Source organism: Varanus komodoensis, unplaced genomic scaffold (assembly GCF_004798865.1).
Source record: "Varanus komodoensis strain SLA01 unplaced genomic scaffold, ASM479886v1 scaffold63, whole genome shotgun sequence".
In the NCBI taxonomy this organism is placed as follows: Eukaryota; Metazoa; Chordata; class Lepidosauria; order Squamata; family Varanidae; genus Varanus; species Varanus komodoensis.
In genome coordinates this window covers 581,192-600,348 of record NW_025336259.1, presented here as the reverse complement: position 1 = coordinate 600,348, position 19,157 = coordinate 581,192, and the positions used below count along the sequence as shown (strand labels likewise).

Here is a 19,157-nt window from a genome sequence, read left to right as displayed (position 1 = left end):
TAATTCGGCATCATGTGTCCACTTTCCCCCATGGCACGCAATCATTAGACTTGCACCCCACGTTGTCTGGTTTGCACCCAAAGCAGAAAACAAAGGTGTGGCTACAACGGTAGGTGACGCATGAAGCGAAATCATGGCAGAATCTGGCAACCCCTGGCACTGGGTGACGTGGTCCACATCCCAGACGCACGGGTTCAAAAGGGAGGAGACATGGATTTGTGGGGCTGCTGGCGGCCACAGTGTCAACACAGAGGAGCAGCTCTTCTGACAGTTTAGGATTTTGGATATTTTATTCTCTTGTGCCAGGCACGGGGAGACATGAGGACTACAGGTAACGGAAGCCCACCCCCACTTACGGGGGAGCCCCTTCCTGCCTCCTCTCCAGTTCTGGAGATTTCAGCAGGCGGGTTTTCCATCACAGTTTGAAAGCCATTGGAGAAGAACATTTTGGGCTAGGAATGCTTCGGGAAAGAAGCAATGCTCAGGAACGTGAGTTCTGTCCGACACAGATATTATGACAAACATACAGCTCTGCAAAGACAACTAAGAACCTTCCAAGGAGAAAATGCCGGACTCGGCAGCAGCCTTCTCCAACCTGGTGCCCCGCAGATGCATTGAATGGCCACTGAGAGCATCCGCCTGGTGCCGCTTTTGCTTGAGCAACTGTGCCCACGACAGACTGAAGGGGCTGGGGCTGGGGAAGGCTCCGGCATTCGCAGGGTTAAGGAAACAGGTACCCTTCCCCGCTTTAGCTCACCTGCAGACATGGCCATGGTGGTCCCGGCTACCATCCCCATGGCCACTCCGTTGGTCCTGGGGGCAGCCACTGGAGCCGGATAAATAGCAGGCGGGATGCTATTTGGCTGGACCACGGTGGTGTGATGGATGACGTGAGGTTGCGCCGCATACACAGGCTGCGTGTAATAGGCTCCCTGCGGGGGCGGGGGGGCGGGGGGGAGACAAAAGCAGCCACATTTCAGCAGAGGTCACTTTGAACGAGACTGTTCTGTGCAGCCGGCAAGCCACTTCGCGCCGTCCGTCTCTGCCTTCAGACTTCATGCCTGCTTGGCTTCGAGTGTCTGCACAGTGATGAGCAATGCCAGGGGGCCTGTTCGGGGCGCCTCCTCTGGAAGGAAGACGTCACCTGGCCGGGCAGCTGCAGAACAGCTGGGCTGAACTCTGCAGGGAGAACGGTGCCATTAGGGGAAAGGAGCCGCACGTCGGAGGGCCTCCTCTTTCGCTTACGGCACGCAGCGGCCCCGAGAGAAGGTTTCTCCGGAGAATTCGGGATGCACCTAGAGGACCTTCGGCAGAGATCCAACACCCAGCGAGTTACACGGGTTTCACACAGACTTAGAGAAATGGGAGGCAGGCGGCGGTACGTTGCCATGAGCGAGGCTGAGCATGCGGCAGGCAGGGCTTAGGGACGGGAAGTCTGGCTCTCTCTAGCCAGGGAGGCCTCTGCCCAGGGTGCTGAGCAGCCCTCCGCACTGAGAAGCCACGGCTGGCACTTTTCTGGTGCAGAACCGTGCGCAGAAGGTGCCCCTGGCGGGGGAGGCGAGGGCCAGCCTTCCCTTCCCCACTCGCCCTTCCACCGTCACCCCCTCGCTCCCCTCAGGAGGCCTCCGTGAGCGCCAGGGACCACTGCTGCTGCCACCTCGCCTCCTGTGCCGGGGCAAAGCGGCTGGGATGCATCTCGGGGCTTCCCTGGATTACCTGTGGCCACCCTGGCGGGCCACTGTGGTAGCAGGCAGGCGGGGGAAATGTGAGCCTGCCGATTCACCTCGATTTCTGAGTGGCAGTCAGTATCACCAATCCTTATCTCTTTCCGGATCGCCTGCCCAAGTGGGGAAGTGGGGGCTCTGGCTCCTACTTGGTGAGGGGATTCCCAAAGGGGTCCAGCAATTTCTGCTCCATCCCACGGAAACTGCCGAGTAGGGTGCCACAAATTCTTTGTCGTCCCAATTCCTCCTCATTATTAATACTACTGCAAATTAGATTTCTTAGACATGGTTCTCAAAAACAACTGAAGGTGACTCACAACAAGATTAAGCACACAAATTTCAAATAGGAAAAAATAATTATCCGCTAAGCCACCATGGCCCCGTAAATCAAAGGAAACACTGGGGCCAGCCAGTTCCAGGACCACTTCGGGGTTAAAGCGATGGTGCTGGTCCAGCTCTGGGCGGAGCAGCAATGCATGGAGAGTTCTGCGTGAAACATTTTAGGTGTATATACAATTAAACGGCGGGGGGGGGGGGGAGAATTGTAAACTGTGAGGCCTGAAAGAAATTTAATGCAAAAGGGATAATTGCAGCAATAACAATGGCCATGCAGAGCACAATAGCTGCTGACAATGTCCCCCACCCCCGCTCACGTACTCCCCAGCAATTAAAAAAGAAAAGCGACCCTTTGGTCCCATTTGTATCCTCTGGCATTAAATTATTCTATCTGGAGTTAAATCTGTTGAATTCTAACTCATCTGTCTCTCACGGTCATCTACCTTTTGAACAAATATTTGTGTAGTATTTCTAGACTACCCAATAGCTGAAGATCTCTGGGCTCTTGACAAAAGGCAGAGCACTGCTGGCTTAAATCTGCTATCCAGAAAATTTTCATTTCATTAGATTGACCTCTGTTAACGGAGAAGTGTGTGAACAGAGGTCAATCCATCAAGTTGCTTTTTAAACTGCTGTGGTTTGCCCAGCGCTCCCTCCGATTTGGAAAGTTAAGCAGAGGCAAACCAAGACGGATCTCCTTCATAACAGAGACCGTTATGGAACCGCCTCCCTGGAGAAATCTGCCACGACATCCCTTGGCTGAGTTCTAGGCACAGCCCAAAGCGTTCCAGCTGTACCGGGTTAATCCAGGTTTACTTTCTGTTATTAGAACCAGGGCGTGTGAGCAGTGATGTTTTCAGAAGTCGGTTTCGTGCTTCACGGCTGCAGCTGCCCCCTCTATTTTTATTGCCCACTGCAAAATGCCTTTTTCGGCGAAAGGCCAGTGCAAACTGCATCCAGGAACAGGCCGAAGAGGGGGCCGGATTCACGCACCTGGGCATACAGGTTCTGCTGTGGGTAGGCACTTCGGATGGGGTACATGGCCGTCTGGTAAGGATTTGGAGATGCAGAATAGGGGGGCGGAGCGCTGTTGCTCTGGGTAGGAGGGACCTTGTAGGGCGTTCCAGTGGTATACCCTGCAGAGAAAGAAGACACACGGCCCATCAGGCTGAGAGCGGAACGGTCCTCGGGAGCTTCCACGCTCGTTTCCGGCTTCACCGACAACCGGCTCCCACAGCTCGGGGTCAGTGAAGGCCCGAGATGCTCCACCAGTGGGAGGCCATCCCATCGCTGGGCAAAGCCCACCAAGAGGCTCTGCCGCCCACACTGCCCACCCCCCCTTCCTTTCCAGGGGCAGCCGTGCTCAAGGAGGCCCGAGAATTGTGCAGAGGACGGAACGGGAGAGTTCCTTTGGCAAACTCCAGGGAACCCCCGGGGATCCGGCCGCAGGGCTGGGACCCAGCGCAGTCGGGCAGTGCATCCAGCGGCTTGATCACGGGGGATCTCTGGCGGAGCCGGTCCCCTCCTGCCCTTCCCAGCAGAAAGGGGCCATGATGGCGCTGCAATGCCGGGGCCACGGGTGATGTGGCCACGGCACTGCACCTGCCATTCGTTCCAGGCACACACAGTTCTCTTCCTCTCCCGATTGCCCCACAGCAATCCTGGGAGCAGCCTGGGGTCAGCGCCACACCCCCTCCCTGTGCCCAGCAGATGCTCAGGCTCCTACCGGGCCCCCGCCGCCTCCCCACACCCCGCCAGCTCTCCAGGACACACTGCCGGACCGAGAAGCCCCTTCTCCCCCCCTACCACCAGTCAGGCTGTTTCTGGCTATGGCTATTTTGACTATGGCTATGGCTATTTTGCCCCTTAAATATTTGTGTGGGGGAGGCAGCCAATGCCCCCCCCATCCCCAGTTAGGCACAGGGACATCTTGGGTGGGCCGCTGGAAGCCTGCCGGTTGTTCTTGTTGTTAATTTTTGTGTGCCCAGGAATTCAGGCACCAAAATAGTTTTGGAGGTGCTATTGGGAGCACATCCACTGGCAGCTGAGTCTGTGTGTGTGGGGGGGCAGGGGGTTGTACTGCACAGCAGATCCCAAAACTTATCCCCCCCCACCCCACCCCCTCTCGACAGGCTGCACAAGGCGAACCATCGCAAAAGACCCAGGAGGCAAGGGATTCACAGCAGAGAAGAGGGTAGTCAGGGGATTTACGCCCCGTCCTCAGCAGGGTCCCCAACCTGGGGGTGCACTTTCACAGCTGCCCGCTCGGGCACAGGGAAGCATAAAAGCGACTCTCTCCATCTGTCTGTCTGGCTGTCTGTCTGTCTGGCTTGCTTGCTGCCAGCACTTGTGCTTCCCTTAAAATGGAGGCTTCGAAGAATTATTTGGATATGAACTGGAGCAGAGATCTGAATATGTCACAGTCCAAATCCCCAAGATTCCTCTCAAAACCCCCATTTTAAAGCCTCCCCCCCACCCTGGAATCCTGACAGTTGCCTGGCAGACTTGGTCCCCCTAAAAGGAAAAGTATAAAATTTACGGAAAAGTATACTTTACGGAAAAGTATAAAATTACATCCTTGGGGTGGGGGGGGATACACAATCAAACAGCCCATGGTTAATGCCCCAACCCCAATTTCTGCGTCAAAATTGAGAGATCCCACAGTATAAAATTGGGGTACTCGGTGTTTTACATCCTGTTCTCGGCAAGTGATGGGGGTCTTGTCCCACAACGCCAGGAGGGCCACAGGTTCCCCATTCCTGCGCTAAAGGAAATGACCGGGAGGCCCCACAGTCGACTCCTGGCACAGGCTTGTGGGGACCCATGGCAGACCCCCTGACCTGGTACTGGCTACTCTGACTGGCAGGTAAAAGCGCTCCCCCCCCCCCCCCGCTTCCTGCCCCTTTCAGCCGGAGACCCAAGAGCTTCTGCCGCCAGGGCTTTTCACGGCAGATCAGCTATAAACAGGAGCACGGAGGCACCTTTGGGAGACACAGAAAGGCGAACCAGAGTCTGGCACCCTGCGCGGAGGCGCTCGGCATTTCCGCTTACACTTCTGCACGAGTGAAATGGACGGAGTGATGCAGGTCCTTCCATCCTCTCTGGACTTACCTGAGCGGGCAGCCTCATAGCTTAAACCAAAGAGTGAGGGCACATATAGCAAACCAGACTTTGAATTCTAGATTATTCTGACATCGAAACATAGCAGCATGGAAAAGATGAAAAGGAGGGCCCCTGCTTGCATTGCAAGAGCCCCGCAACCCTCACCCCCACTTTTCAGCATTGCTGACAGCGCCTGGCTGCTTGCTGCATCCGGAACAGACCATCGCCGTGTCCGAATCTCAGCATGGGCCTCAATGATACGCTCAGTTCAGAAGGCATTTATTTTCTGGACGGGCGGTTACACGGAGACGGAAGGGAGGCAGGGCACATGAGCACTGTGTGCAAGCATTTCCCCAAATGTGCAAAAGTCAGGTCCATCTGCTCCTCGGGCAAAGGTCTGACCGGAGGGAACAAACATCTTCCTAAGAGCCAAAACTGGAAAACGACTTTTCCAGGGGCAGCTGGAAACTATTCCATTACCACCGACGGGGAAAGATGGAAAGGAGATTATTATGTGATTATTACATTGTTGTCAGCAATTCTTCTATTATTATTGTTGTTGTTGTTCTTTCAAGATCACAATCCCCTCCACGGCAGACTGCGCACCCCCACCGCAATCACGGCTTTCCCGTTCTGTAACAAGCCGATGAGCGCACAAGAAGAACATCCAGATATCACAGCAGCGAACGAACACCAACTTGAAAATGTGCCCCCAAATTAGATAAGCTCCAAGGAGCCAATTTGCTGTTCTTTCCCCAGGAGGCGGAGAAGGCAGCCACTTCTAGTCTGCAACGCATTCAACTGTGCAAATGCGAAATCCACCCAAAATCGGGTATCGAGGCCAAAGAACTGATGCCTGCAGGGAACAGACGGCAAAGGCAGTCTCTCTCTCCGAGGGACACGTGGCGGCCTTCTTGTCCCCTGACCTCAGAGCTGGACCCCGCTATTTATGAGCCAGTTGTGAGATCTGGGGTGTGCGAGGAGTTATGGAGCCCGTTGCACTGGATCGCTCCTGTTTCCACGCATGCAGGCCGTGCGCCGCTGAGTGCGGCTGCACATCATCAGAACGGCGCTATTAGCCTCCTGGAACGAGCTCGGTGGGCCGGTTCGAGAGAGAGGCCCTTCATAAGGCATCAGCTGCAGGGTGCGCCATCAAGCACATAATTAAAATACAAGACAAACGCCACTAAGGACCTTGAGGAAATTCCAGCACCATCCATCAGCACAGTGGGAGCCACTATCGAGAGGTTAACGGAACAAAGACCTGGCGCATCGTAGTCAAAAATGGGAGGAGGGTCAGACTCTGGTGATTATCGAGATGGCAAGTACACAGAAACATAGAAACAGAATGAGCCAGAAGGGGCCTCCCGGGCCATCTAGTCTGACCCCCGGCTCCAGCCAGCTCCACTCACGACATGTCCACCATGTGCACATCCAGCCTATCCTTGAACACCCGCACCGAGGGGGCCCCAACCACCTCCCGTGGAAGCCCATCCCACACCCTCGGGGTCCTGACTGTCAGGAAGTGCTTCCTGGCATCCAAATGGAACCTTGGCTCCCTGAGCTTGGCTCCGCTGGAGCATGTCCTGCCTTCTCTGCAGGGGAGAACCGGTCTCTGCCCACCTTTGGTGCAATGCCACACACACCCAGGATTTGAACTGAGTAAAGGTAAAGGTTTCCCCTTGATGTTACGTCCATCATGCCTGACTCTCGGGGGCGGTGCTCAGCTCCGTTTCCTGGCCGAGGGAGCCAGCGCTTGTCCACAGATGGTCTCCGTGGTCATGTGGCCAGCATGACTGAACACCGAGGTGCACGGAACGCTGCTACCTGCCCACCGAAGAGGTACCTTTTCATCCACTTGCATTTGCAGGCTTTCGAACTGCAAGGTTAGCAGGAGCTGGGACAGAGCAACGGGAGCTCACCCCCTTGTGCAGATTCGAACCGGCGACCTTTCGATCAACCAGCCCAGCAGCACAGCGGTTTAAACCACTGCGCCACCTGCGGTCCCTTGAATTGAGTACTTGGCTATTAAACTGGGACTAGTGACCAGCACTGTGTGTTTGCTGGGATCCAAAACCTGGGTGGGCTCGTGGAAGGGGCGTTGGAAGAGTGGCATGCCGCTGAAGCCCATCACGCTTCCCGAGATCCCCTGCGACGCACGCCCTGGGGGGAAGCGAGCCGGCCTCCTGCTTCCAGCCACAGAAACCCGGCAGAACATGAGAGCAAGCGGAATTACGAATAGGCCTTCCTCTGCCTGGAGACAAAGCCCTCTGGAGCAAACTCAGAGTCAGGTCTGCCTTATTCTTTTCCCTAACTCTGCGACCAGGGCTGATTTTTGGAGCTGATCTGGAGCAGAAGGATAGCAACTTTCAGCAAATGCACCTGCTGAGCAGGACCAAAATAACTGAGCTGGTCTTCCTACAAGAGCTCAGAACAGTAAAAGCAGGTAGGAAAGGTGATCTCCAAGTTCGTTCAGGGAGACCAGACTTAATGCACTGCCAAAGGTCACCTTAGAGTAAGATGGATTTTCCAGATAGCTTACCCCCCTCTGCCTTGTGCCCGACAAGACGATTTGCATTATTGACAGAAGAGCCGCGTCTGTTTGGTTCTTATTAAAACCGAGAATGACTTGCTCCTTGCCGATATACAACGAAGAGAGCGCTGCCATCTTGCCTTAAAAGGGCGAGTCATGACATCCACACGGAACTGCAAGGTCACAATGCAGAGAGGAATTGCCAGACGAGGACTGGGTAGTCGGGTAAAGAAATCACCCACTGCACAGCCAAGCAGAACTAAAACTGTCCAGCTGAATTTCAGTTTAGACTTCCTTGTTAAGCCCCAGGAATCCCATATTTAATGAGGCCGGTCCCAATGTCCAAAGCCCTTCTAGCTCCCAAGGCCACCCAACCAGAACTTGTAACACTCTCCTCCCCTGAAGAATACCCGGCAGCTGCGACACCCGGTCGGCAGAGCAAGAGGAGCGCGACTCCCAGGTGAGGCCACCCGCCCCCACGCTGGGAACACCGAGGCAGTGGCTGGGAGGGGAAAGCCGAGCGGCATGGCTATCTTGACCGGCACAGAGTACGGCAGTTCTGTTGGAGGACAGAGGGGCCGAGATGTGTCTCTGCACAGCTGCGCTTTGAGCTGGATCGCGGCCTCCTGGAAACGGGGCTCGCCTGGAAGTGTAAATGCGCACAATCAAGCCGCCACGCGGCTGCCAACTCGCAGGTGGCAGGCGCGCAAGGGATGTCAGCCAGGGCAAAAGGGGGCCGCCTGCCTTTGCGCAGGGCCGGGCCGCAGGGCCACGCTCCCCCGGGCAAAGGCCGGGACCGGTGACGACACACTGCGACGAGGCCTTTGCGCCACGCGCTCAAGGGACCCAGTCGTGCTGCCTCACCTCCCACGCACCACCACACGCTCTCGGAGCCAACCAGGAACGACCTCTTAAGTGTGTCTTCTGCACACACACGCACACGCACACGTCCAAACGCTCAGGCACAGAGGGACCCTCAGTGGCCCAGCTGGCAAGCATGAGGAGCCAGGGCAATGCTAGCCCCACCCCTCTGGGGGCCGCTGGGCGAGACGCCTCCGGTGCCCCCATCCCGGTGAGTCTGCCTGGCCGCTGCCCTCGCCTCGTCTGCTGGCCCTCTTCTCGCCGCTGCGCCTCGCGTCTTTCCGCATCTCGCAAGCAGGCAGGGCAGCTTGAGGCCCTCGCTCGTCTGGGTAGAAAAGGACGGAGTTTCTCGCTTGACCACGACGGCCAACACACCCTGGACGAAGCACTCGGCGGTCTGTGCGGCTGCCACGGTCCGCAGGAGGTGCCACACGGCGGCGACTGGGCACCAGCTTCGACGAGGCAGGCCGGGACGCCCGTGTGCCGAAACGCAGCCCGGGTCTGCTCCCCACCCCCTCTGGCACTGCAGACCCGACAGAGCCACCACGCCACCCACAAGCGGTGCAGGAAGCGCTTCGGGCGGGTGGCCTTTGGGAGCCCAAACGGGAGGGTGGTGCCAGTAGGGGAACGAGGTTTTCAGACTGGAGTATGCTAAGCTCTACCTCGGCCCCGTGGGACTGAGCGTGCTTTGGATTAACTTTTCAGGCCCCTGCTCTACAGGGGAGGAAGTGGGACCGTGCAAGGAAAGGGTTTGCCCCTGCTGTGCTTCCCAGGAGGAGGGCAGAATCTCAACCCCATCGACAAATTATCGAGGGCTTCACACCCCAGTGAAGAGCTGCTGATGGCAAGCAATCCCCCTTTACAACAAGCTCCCGGGATGCTTCTGAAAAGCAGTGCCCGCCTGCTGCTCTCGACCCTCCACGTGCGATGCGTGCTGGTGCACGCAGCATTATTCAGAATGAAGTGGGAGAATCCTGGGCGGCACCGTCTGGGCCTCCACAGCGCTGGAGGCCCTCATCCCTGGCTCAGAGGCTCCGATTGTGGCAAAGCAGCGCAGCAGAGACCCCGGTTGGGTGCAGCCCAGTTCCTGGGGGACTCATTTTACTACATGCGGGGAGAATCTCAGGGAGGGAGTGGGAAGCATTTAAAAAAACGGCCTCCTTCTCGCAGAGTCCGAAGGGGCATGTCCAGAATTGTCTCACCACAATCTGCACCGTGTATAGAAGGGCTTTGGTGCTTCCTCCCCTCACCATGGAAATCCGAAGCAACCGACTTCACGGTGAACACTATGAGGCTCTCTGTTTCTACTAAATAGCATTCCTGACCAATATACTGTTTGTGGTCCTCAAACAGTGGAAGTGGCTTCATACCAGGTCAGGCCGTTTGTCCATTTAACCCAGTATGGTCCAGTTCAGCAAGTCACGGCTGCCCAGAATCTCAGGCAGAGAAAACTATTTGGGAGGAAAGCTCTCCTGGAGGTGCCACAGTCTGCGCTGGGGGCTCCCTCGGCACCGCCCGCCAAAAAAGCCGACAGTTCCTCCCGGGAAATTCAAATTCCGGGGTGCTTCCTCCAGGAAAGTGCCTCGTGGGACTCCTGCTGAAACGAACCAGGCTGGGGAAGACACAGGCCCGCTTGGCGCTCACCCAGGCAAAGGCAGAAAACTGCAGTTCTCAGTGGAACCCACCCTGCTTAAAAAGGACGTGGCTGACTGCAATATTCTTTCTGTGACTGAGAGCTAAAATATTATTTTAATTATATATAAAAATGAATACAACATACAACCCACTCCCAAAACAAAAGGAGGGAGAGGGAAATGGGGGAGGGAGGGGGAGGGGGAGGGGAGAGAGAGGGCAGAAAGGCAAAACCACCAGTAATAACCCCAGAAGTAAAATTCTATTTACTGAATGCTGCTGATGAAGCTTGGAAAGTTCTGCTCTCGGTCCCAGTGTCCACTGGGAGGTGAAAGGTACCCTCAGTGGCACAAGAGGACGATGTCTGAGGCCAGCCCTGCTTCAGCAGAAGTGCAGCTTGAGTGAAGACAGAAGAGAAGGGTTACAAAGGGAACAGGCAGCGGGACGGCAATCAACACGAAGATGCAGCGGCGGCCCAGTTCGAAAGCGTCTTTCGCGGTGGCAGGCTTCCCCTTCGCAAGGGGGCAATTAGGACGGATACAAAAATTGGTCTGGAGGCAGCTGGGACTCTTGTCTTGGCCCAGACCCTGGATGAGGAATAATTATATCCTGCAAGGCAGATGGATAACATGGGCAAATGCCTCTGGCAATCTGTACAGCCAAGCTTGGGCTTTTCGCGTGGAGCTGTCCAGAAAATCAGCATCTACCCAGGTGTGTGCAAGCTATTTCTCATGGTGGTCCAATTGCCCATGGTAGGTCTAGCAGCATCCTGAAGGACTGGGGACGATGGGTGGGGGAACGGCAGCCTTTGTGAGAGATCCCACTGTCCCCTCCACGCTCGCGCTGCCCAATTCCCACCATGCCTCCTCCTCCGCTCCTCACTCAGAGCCAGAGGAGACGCGACGGTCCCTCGGAAGATCCCAGGGCTTCGGCCTCCCCGGGGGGAGCCATCCCCAGCCCAGCTGCCACCGCCGGCCGGCCCCAGCACCAGCACCGGCTGCTTAAAATGGAGGGGCTTTCACTCCCTCTCCTGCAGCTGCTGGGAACCCAGGAAGGGCCGCAGTGGATGCGGTCGACGTGTCGGCCAGGCAGGGCTCATCCTCAGTCCGAGGCCCAGAGCATCCAGGTGCAGCACCTCCAGCAGCTGGGCTAGGAGAGCTCCCCATGCGAGGCCTTGGAAAGAGCAAGCGACAGGTGGAGCGAAGGCCCCAGGACTCAAGACACCTTCATAGGGTCCTTTGAATTCTTGTAGGTATCCCAAGTCGGGCAACCAGGTGACTTGCTGCTGAAGCAGCTCTGTGAACAAGGCGCTCAAGCCATGCCTGGGAAGTGGCCCTCTGCCCTCTTCCACTCTCCCTTGCTGCCTGTCTTCTCCCGCCTTTCTGGCATCCTTTCTGGAGGGGGTCCCCTTTCCGAGCAACCCCCATTGCTAAGCAGCAGCTGTGCCACCCTCTTTCTGATCTGGAGCGAGCCAGTGAGATCAAGGCACAGAGACCCACCTACTTCCAGATCTGTCCTGCTCTATCAGCCAACGGAAAGAGCGCACCCAGATGGCCTGGTAGTCCCATCACAGGAGGCCTTCCGGTGGTGGTGGTGGTACTGGAGGGTACTGGGGGGGGTGTGCGGGGGGGCAAAGACCACAGTGCAAGAGGAGACAGAATACAGGAGGGGTGGTCCAAGAACATGGGCTATCAGCTGGAACAGCCAGGGCCCACGGGGCGGCCTTTACACATGCTTGGTCTCTGCATTCGGCCAAACTTTTTTTTTTTTAAATAATAAGTTTCATTCAAAATTTAACCCTAAAACAAAGAAAAACTAAAAACAACATTAATCATCAGAAACATCGAACCTGCTGGGTCAGCCTCCACATTTTTTTCCATTTATGATAACTTAAAAACAGATTTAAATCTATACGAAGTCCTGTTTCTCTAGCCAATAATAAAAAGAGTCCCAAGTTTGATAGAAATCAATATCTTCTTTCTCTTTCAATGACAAAGTCAAGCTATCTGTTTCTGCACCGTCCAAGATCTTTTTGAGGATCAGTTCGTCGGTGGGTGGTTCTTCACTTTTCCAGTATTGAGCAAATGCAATCCTCGCCGCAGTCATTACATGTAAAATCAAATAAATTTCTTGTTTGCTAATATCAACAGGTATAGTTTGGCCAAATTTTTCAGGGTTCTCCTGAAGAAGTTGCTACAAGAGAGCAAGGCCATGCCTGTAGCACCTGGGTGAAAAATACCACGAGAGGACAGAAAGTTCCTCGCTTCTTAAAACCATCTTGAAAAGAGGGTTTGTTTGAAGAAGGAATCGTTCTGCAGGATAACGAAAGGCCTTTCCGAAAGCTCAGCTTGTTTGCACAGTAAATTGTGCGCACGACCCAAGACACCATGTTTTGAAGATGCATTCTGGCTGAAGGAGGATCACATCTGCCCGGCACCGGAGGTCGCGTGGCCTATTCGGGGTGGGAAAATGCGAGCCTTCCCACTGAGGGCGCAACATCGGCATTTGCTCTTCTGAGCAAGATGTCCTTGCGTGAACGTCACTGGCACTTATTTATCAAGCACTGTAGGCGATGCTTGACATTTCCCTCGACCACGGAGCCCCTCCAGACTCATTCTCAGTGAGAGAACATTCGCCCAGGAGGTTTGCTTCCATTCTGATTCGCTGATCGGCTGTGCTCTCCTTTACTGCACAAACAGAGCCCTGGAGAGCCCTCCAAGTCCAACTTAAATGAAGTAATCAATGGTACTAAAATAACAACAGCAAAATGCACACAGGAGATATCTCACGGAGAAGCTAACACACCTCAATGCACGGGAAGTAAGATGGTGCTTTTGAACATGTAGATCACGGGAATATCATGGGGATATACATGGGAATTGCATTAATTGCTATGTGTATGTTGTGAGCCACCCAGAGAGTCTTATGGCTAAGGAGGCGGCATACAAATCAAATCAAATCAAATCAAATCAAGGCAAATCAAGGCACGATGACTGGCTAAGATAGGCTGGACATGCACATGGTGGGCATGTCGTGAGCGGAGCCGGCTGGTGCCGGAGGTCAGACTAGATGGCCCGGGAGGCCCCTTCTGACTTGCTCTGTTTCTATGTTACTCAACAAAGTCCACTGGAAACCATTGCCTCTAAGGAGATACCGTGATTTTGTGCAGTGTTAATTCAGTGGCAACAAAATATTTATATTCTGCCTTTCTGATTTCAAACATATTCCATGTGGTTGACACAGAATTTAAAAAGAACAACCCCCTCTCGTGCCCCCCCCCCCATAAAACCCTACATTAAAATGGAGCTGACCGGGAGCAATAAAACAAGCTGGCAAATCATCGGGGGGGGGGGGCAACAACGCTGTAACCCACCACCTCAACAGCCCAGAGCTGCTGCCCAGAGACCCTCTGCTGGGAATTGTGGCTGTTTCTGGAGCGCGTCCACCTGGATCACGAGCACCTTTTGGTGAGCAGAGCAGTAGATGCTTATCGGGATGGAATCTGAAAGTGCCAACCTTCTGGCTGGATTTGGGGGTGCTGATTATACAATGGCTTGTATAACCATATAATTATACAATTTCTTTCCTTTGGCTGGCTGAGTTCTGTGTGGGAGAAGATTTGGTTTCTGGATGGAAAGTCAGGGTGCTACTTCTAACATTTCTCTTGTTGTTGCTGTTAGTCGCGAAGTCGTGTCCGATCCATCGTGACCCCATGGACAACACTCCTCCAGGTCTTTCTGTCCTCCACCATCCCCGGAGTCCACCCAAGCTCACACTCACCGTCCCATTGACCCCATCCAGCCACCTCATCCTCTGCCGTCCCCCGTCTTCTTTTGCCCTCAATCCTTCCCAGCATCAGGCTCTTCTCCAGGGAGTCCTTGCTTCTCATCGGGTGGCCAAAGTATTTGAGTTTCATCTTCAGGATCTGGCCTTCTAAAGAGCAGCCAGGGTTGATCTCCTCTAGGACTGACCGGTTTGATCGCCTTGCGGTCCAAGGGACTCGCAGGAGTCTCCTCCAGCACCACAATTCAAAGGCCTCAATCCTTTGGCGCTCGGCCTTCCTTATGGTCCGGCTTTCACGGCCATGCATTGCAAACATTTCTCTAGAGGGCCACATTTCCGCCCTGTGGGTTGAACGCGGTGCATTCCTTGAGCAACGCTCTGCTGCCGCCACAGAATTTCAGGCTAGTATCCCAGGCACATCAGAATAGCTACACTGAATTCAGTGTGACTTACTTCTGAGTAAGACACTGCTAAATACTTAAAAGAGGTCAGACCGCTCTTTGTTGACGCCCTGCCCCAGTGTTTCCTCTGCTACCCCCTGCCTTCCTTTTGGCTCTGCTCACTAGCAGAATCCAGCTCCCAAGACCTTCCTTGTTAGAACCAGGGCTGGAAAGGTTTCCCCATGCTAAGCCAGCAGGATATAAGCCTTGTGACACCTCCCCTCCTATCACCCTGTTCTTGCTCTTCCTCCCTTGCCACAATAATAATAATAAATCTCATAGCAGAGCAGTTCCTGAGATGCTTCTGCTCACACACATTCCTGGGTGAGTTCCCAGCACAGCTTCCCTGGTGTTCCCAGCTGTGTTAGGTCCCCTGAGCAACAAAGGGCACAGATGCCCTCCTTGGATCCAAAGGCAGGAGCTGTTCGGGCTGGCAATAGGGCAGCTGCGAAACTGGCATGAAGTGGAGTATCGCCAGGCTGACTGACGTGATAGCATCTTGCTGACCTTCACAAAATTCACTTGCGCACGCACACACACGGAAAAGAGATAGCTTGAGACACCCATAAAGGACTTCTGAGTTGAAATTCAATAGAGCAAAAAAAGTCAGAAATGTAGAACAGCTCGGGAAGAAGTCAGTTCATGCATGGCTTTCTTTAAATGGCCACATGTAAGCTATTGCCCTTGTTTATCTGTAACAAGGATACTGAAATTCATTGCAGCTGGAAACCTGCAGTCAAAATTGCCTGGTTGGCTAAAAACCAGTAAAAGAAATGCAGGCACCCACAGTCGAATATCTTTTTCACTACATGGGCTTTTAGTTTCTCATACCCAAACCTTCTTTACCTGTCCCAAGACAATGTTTAATTTAGTTCAATTAATTTCAATGGTTCTCCTCTACCCTCTGTTTAAAAAGTAACTTTTTTTCCCTCCTAGTGTGAAAGAACGGTGAAAGATTCTTCTGAAAAAGAACCTGCCAGCCATGGGTTTGCAAGAACTTACACTCAAATCACTTACTTGTTTTCAAAATCTGCTCCGCAATTAATAGGGAGCACCCTTTAAATTTAATGAAGTTTTTTAGAATGCCAACTAATACATGTTCAGGCAGAAAATGGTCCCAGTTGCAAGAATTTTTCCATCTAAGCAAGCACAGGATTGATCCTTTGAGTAATGGAGTGCTGCAGTCTTAAATAAGACATGTTCATTAATTCATGCATTTATTAAATTTATATCCCTCTTTTCCAGCAGACATGGCACTCGAGGTTCCTAAGAATAATAAAAGTGAGATCTGAAAGGCTTAATTACTGACATGGAACAACAAATTAATTAAGAGCACCATTAAATCACACCAATATAATAAATAAACAGCATCAAATCCATTGCTTTGGCTTTGTTTAAAAATGCTTTGCATTATCGGACACAGAATCACTTTAATACCTTTTATGAATCCTGTAATCATGGAGAGGATGATGACAGAGACTGCAAACACCAAAGCGGCGAACCACCAAAAACTCCTCTGAGATGGGCATAGAAATGTCCCTGTTGACACTGGGCCATGCAGAGACAAAACGGGCCGTGTTTGTTGGTGGTGGTTTCTCAGCACAGTCTTCTGGGAAGCATCAGGACAAGGCAATGACCTTCCGGATGCATCTAGTTGGCCCCTGCGGGAGAACCTTCGGTCTGGCTTAGCAGAGCTTGAGCGCTCCACTTATCCTCTTAAGGGAACAGTCAGGATCGTTTCTGTCGGACGATTCTGTCCAGCAGAAAAATGCCTGAGATGAACCGCGGAGGAGGGCAGGACACGTTCCAACGGAGCCAAGCTCAGGAAACAGAGGTTCAGCTGGGACGCCAGGAAGGACTTCCTGACGGTTAGGTCCCCGCAGGTATGGAATGGGCTTCCATGGAGGTGGTGAAGCCCCAGTCGAGAGGGAGTTCAAGGACCGGCTGGACATGCACATGGTGGGCATGTCGTGAGTGGAGCCAGCTGGAGCCGGGGGTCAGGCTAGATGGCCCTGGAGGCCCCTTCTGGCCCTCTCTGTTTCTAACATGCTTCCTCCTGGGGGCAACACAATGCAGACTGAGATCTTCATACACGAACCACTGGGATGAGATGCAAGCGCGTGGGTGGAGGGGTGCTCTTTCTGAATACTGCTGGCATTGCTAAAAAGCACTTTCCCAGTTTTCCTTTGGGAACTGCTCTAAAGCAGAGAAAATGCTCAATTCCTCAGCAAGAGGGCAACGTGAAGCAGTGCCCCGATTTGCAGTTGACTTTAGGATGTCTCCACTTAGCCAAAGCTGATTAGCTGTGCAGCGTTGGGGGCACGGCGATCTTTAAGCCGTCCCTGACTCGGGGAGCACCCGTGAAACTTCCTTGTCGTCACCCGCGGTCCAGTTGTCTCCAACGGGTGGCAGCCCTAGGAAGGAACGCCCCAAAATCCCCTGCCCCACCAGGCCTGCTCAGCTCCCCTGGCACTAAAAGAGCAGCGCCCCACAGAGAAGTATAATATCTGGAAAGGCCTGTGGGGACCAAGACTATTTTCCTCTCAGAAGTAAGAAAAAATCAATATGGCACCAGCAAAAAGCAACAGTGTGACCCTTGCGCTGCCTCACGACATTTTCCTCTGGGAAGCTATAAAGAAAAGGTGTGAGGACTGTGCTAGAGTTTTGCTCAACTTCTAGACCCTCAACTGTACAAGGATCCCACAAAATCAAAAGAAACTCACTGCAATGTAGCAGAGCAGGCAACATGCAAGAGGCAAAATCCAAATTCCTTATGTCTTCAAAGACTTTCTAGCAAGAAACCGGAATCAGGAAGCTGTCCATGCCCAACGTCATGACCAGGAATTACTTCCCAAGTAATATGAGGCAACCTATACACACACATATTATATGTAATAGAAAGGGGTGAAGAAGCCAGAAATTTCAGGCTGCCAACTAGCAAGAATTTCTGGAGAATGCCAGCTAAATAGGCATTTTCAATTCAAAGGGAAGGGAAGGGAAGGGAAGGGTGTTCCCAGTTATGGAGAATAATTAAGAGAACAAATTCTAGTGCTGGGCTGAGAAGACAGACTTGGCAAGAGGCCCTGAATAAGTCATTATCTCATAACCTCAAACCTTCCATCTGTAAAATGGGAATGCTAATTGCTACTACTTGGGGTACTTGCAATGATAAATGTGATGAGAGCAGCGTTGTGCAACTGCATTCTAATAGTGCTATAAAATCTGAGCAAAAAGGGAAAGGGCTGCAGCGAGCCGGAAGACAATCACGCCCAGCCCTGGCCCTTGTTCGCAGGAGATGAGCCAGAGGCTTCGGGGCAGCTTCCTTTGCTCATGAGAGTTGTCTATTGAGCAAACAATCCAACTCTGCAAACAGCAGCTCTCAGATCTCAGTCATATCAGGCTCTGCGATCTCCAGAGCTCTGAAACATGCAATAGAAATATCGGAAAGAGCTGCTCTTATCAGCAATGAACACCTTAGAAGAGTGAAATCCCAGGGAGGGAATAAATAGGGCCAAACTGTTAAGAACCTAAGAGCAGCACTGCTGGATCAGACGCCAGGTCCATCTAGGCCAGCGCTCTGTACACACGGTGGCAAACCAGCTGCCCCAGGATCCCTCCAGCAGGACGGGTGCAAGACCCCCTCCTGCCCAGCTCCTCGGCAACTGATGTGTGCAGGAAGGACACCTCTCAGAAACCTCCGAGGTGCACGTGGCTAGCAAGACTAGTAGCCATGGATCGCCTCCTCCTCCATGAATCTGTCCAGTCCCTTTTTAAAGCTATGAAGACTGGCAGCCATCGCCACTTCCCATGGCAGCAAATTCCGCAGTCTAACTATACTCTGGGTGAAGAGGGACTTCCTTTGATTTGCCCTACGCTTCCTACCCATCGGCTTCATGGGATGATCCCGGGTTCAAGTGACATGGGGGAGGGGAAAATGTCTCCCTCTCCATTTTCTCCTCATTGTGCTTTCTAAAAACCCCCCTATCATGCCTCCCCTGAAGCTGGACGGTCCCGGGCGTTCCTCACAGGGGAGCTCGCTGCTCCAGCCCCCGGATCACTTTCACCGCCGTTCTCTGTACCTTTTCCAACTCAGGTGAGGCCACCAGAGCTGAACACATTATTCTAAGTGTGGTCACACCAAGGTTTCTATGGGGGGGGCAGGATCTTGGCAGTTCCATTTTCTGTCCCATTCCTAGTGATGCTTGGCACGGTGCTTGCCTTCCTCACAGCAGCTGTGCACTGGGGCGGCATTTCCATCCAGCTGTCCACCGCCACCCCAAGGTCCCTTCCTCGCACAATCACTGCCAGCTCAGATCCCATCCGCGTGTACGTGAAGGTGCATTTCCCCCGCAACATGCATTACTTTACACTTGTTTGCATTGAACTGCATTTGCCATTTTGATGCCATCCTCCTCACGTGGAGAGATCTCTTCAGAGGTCTCCCAAATCGCTTTTGGTTTTAGCCACCCTAAAAGTTCAGTGTCATCAGCAAACTTGCCACTTCACTCCTTACTCCTGATTCCAGATCATTTGCTCATCTAAGGACTTATCTGACTCACAGCTCAGTTGTGCTGATTTCAGTGAAGGTTAACAATGTTTTGAGGATCAAGGCCTAAGGCAGCCGTTCCCCTTCTAATTTCCTATATAGCAGAGGATTTTTTCCTAAATTCAAGTGGAAGGCATGCTTAGCTCTTACACTTCAAACGGTTCATTTTTAGCATAAGTACTACCCATCCTTCAGCGAAG

General features: G+C 53.2%; 1 protein-coding gene across 4 annotated transcripts in view; it reads right to left on the bottom strand.

Moving 5' to 3' along the window:
- FAM168A (family with sequence similarity 168 member A) overlaps positions 1-19,157 on the bottom strand; it is a 150,991-nt gene that overhangs the window by 8,295 nt on the left and 123,539 nt on the right. For 3 of the 4 annotated variants that reach the window (XM_044450136.1, XM_044450138.1, XM_044450137.1), the window contains 2 exons: positions 3,054-3,196; positions 758-932 (listed from right to left, as the gene is read on the bottom strand). In XM_044450136.1, the coding sequence (XP_044306071.1) occupies positions 758-932; positions 3,054-3,196 (318 nt within the window). Of the gene's footprint in view, positions 1-757; positions 933-3,053; positions 3,197-10,458; positions 10,585-19,157 lie in introns of all 4 variants that reach the window. The other variant, XM_044450139.1, reaches the window with a different exon arrangement.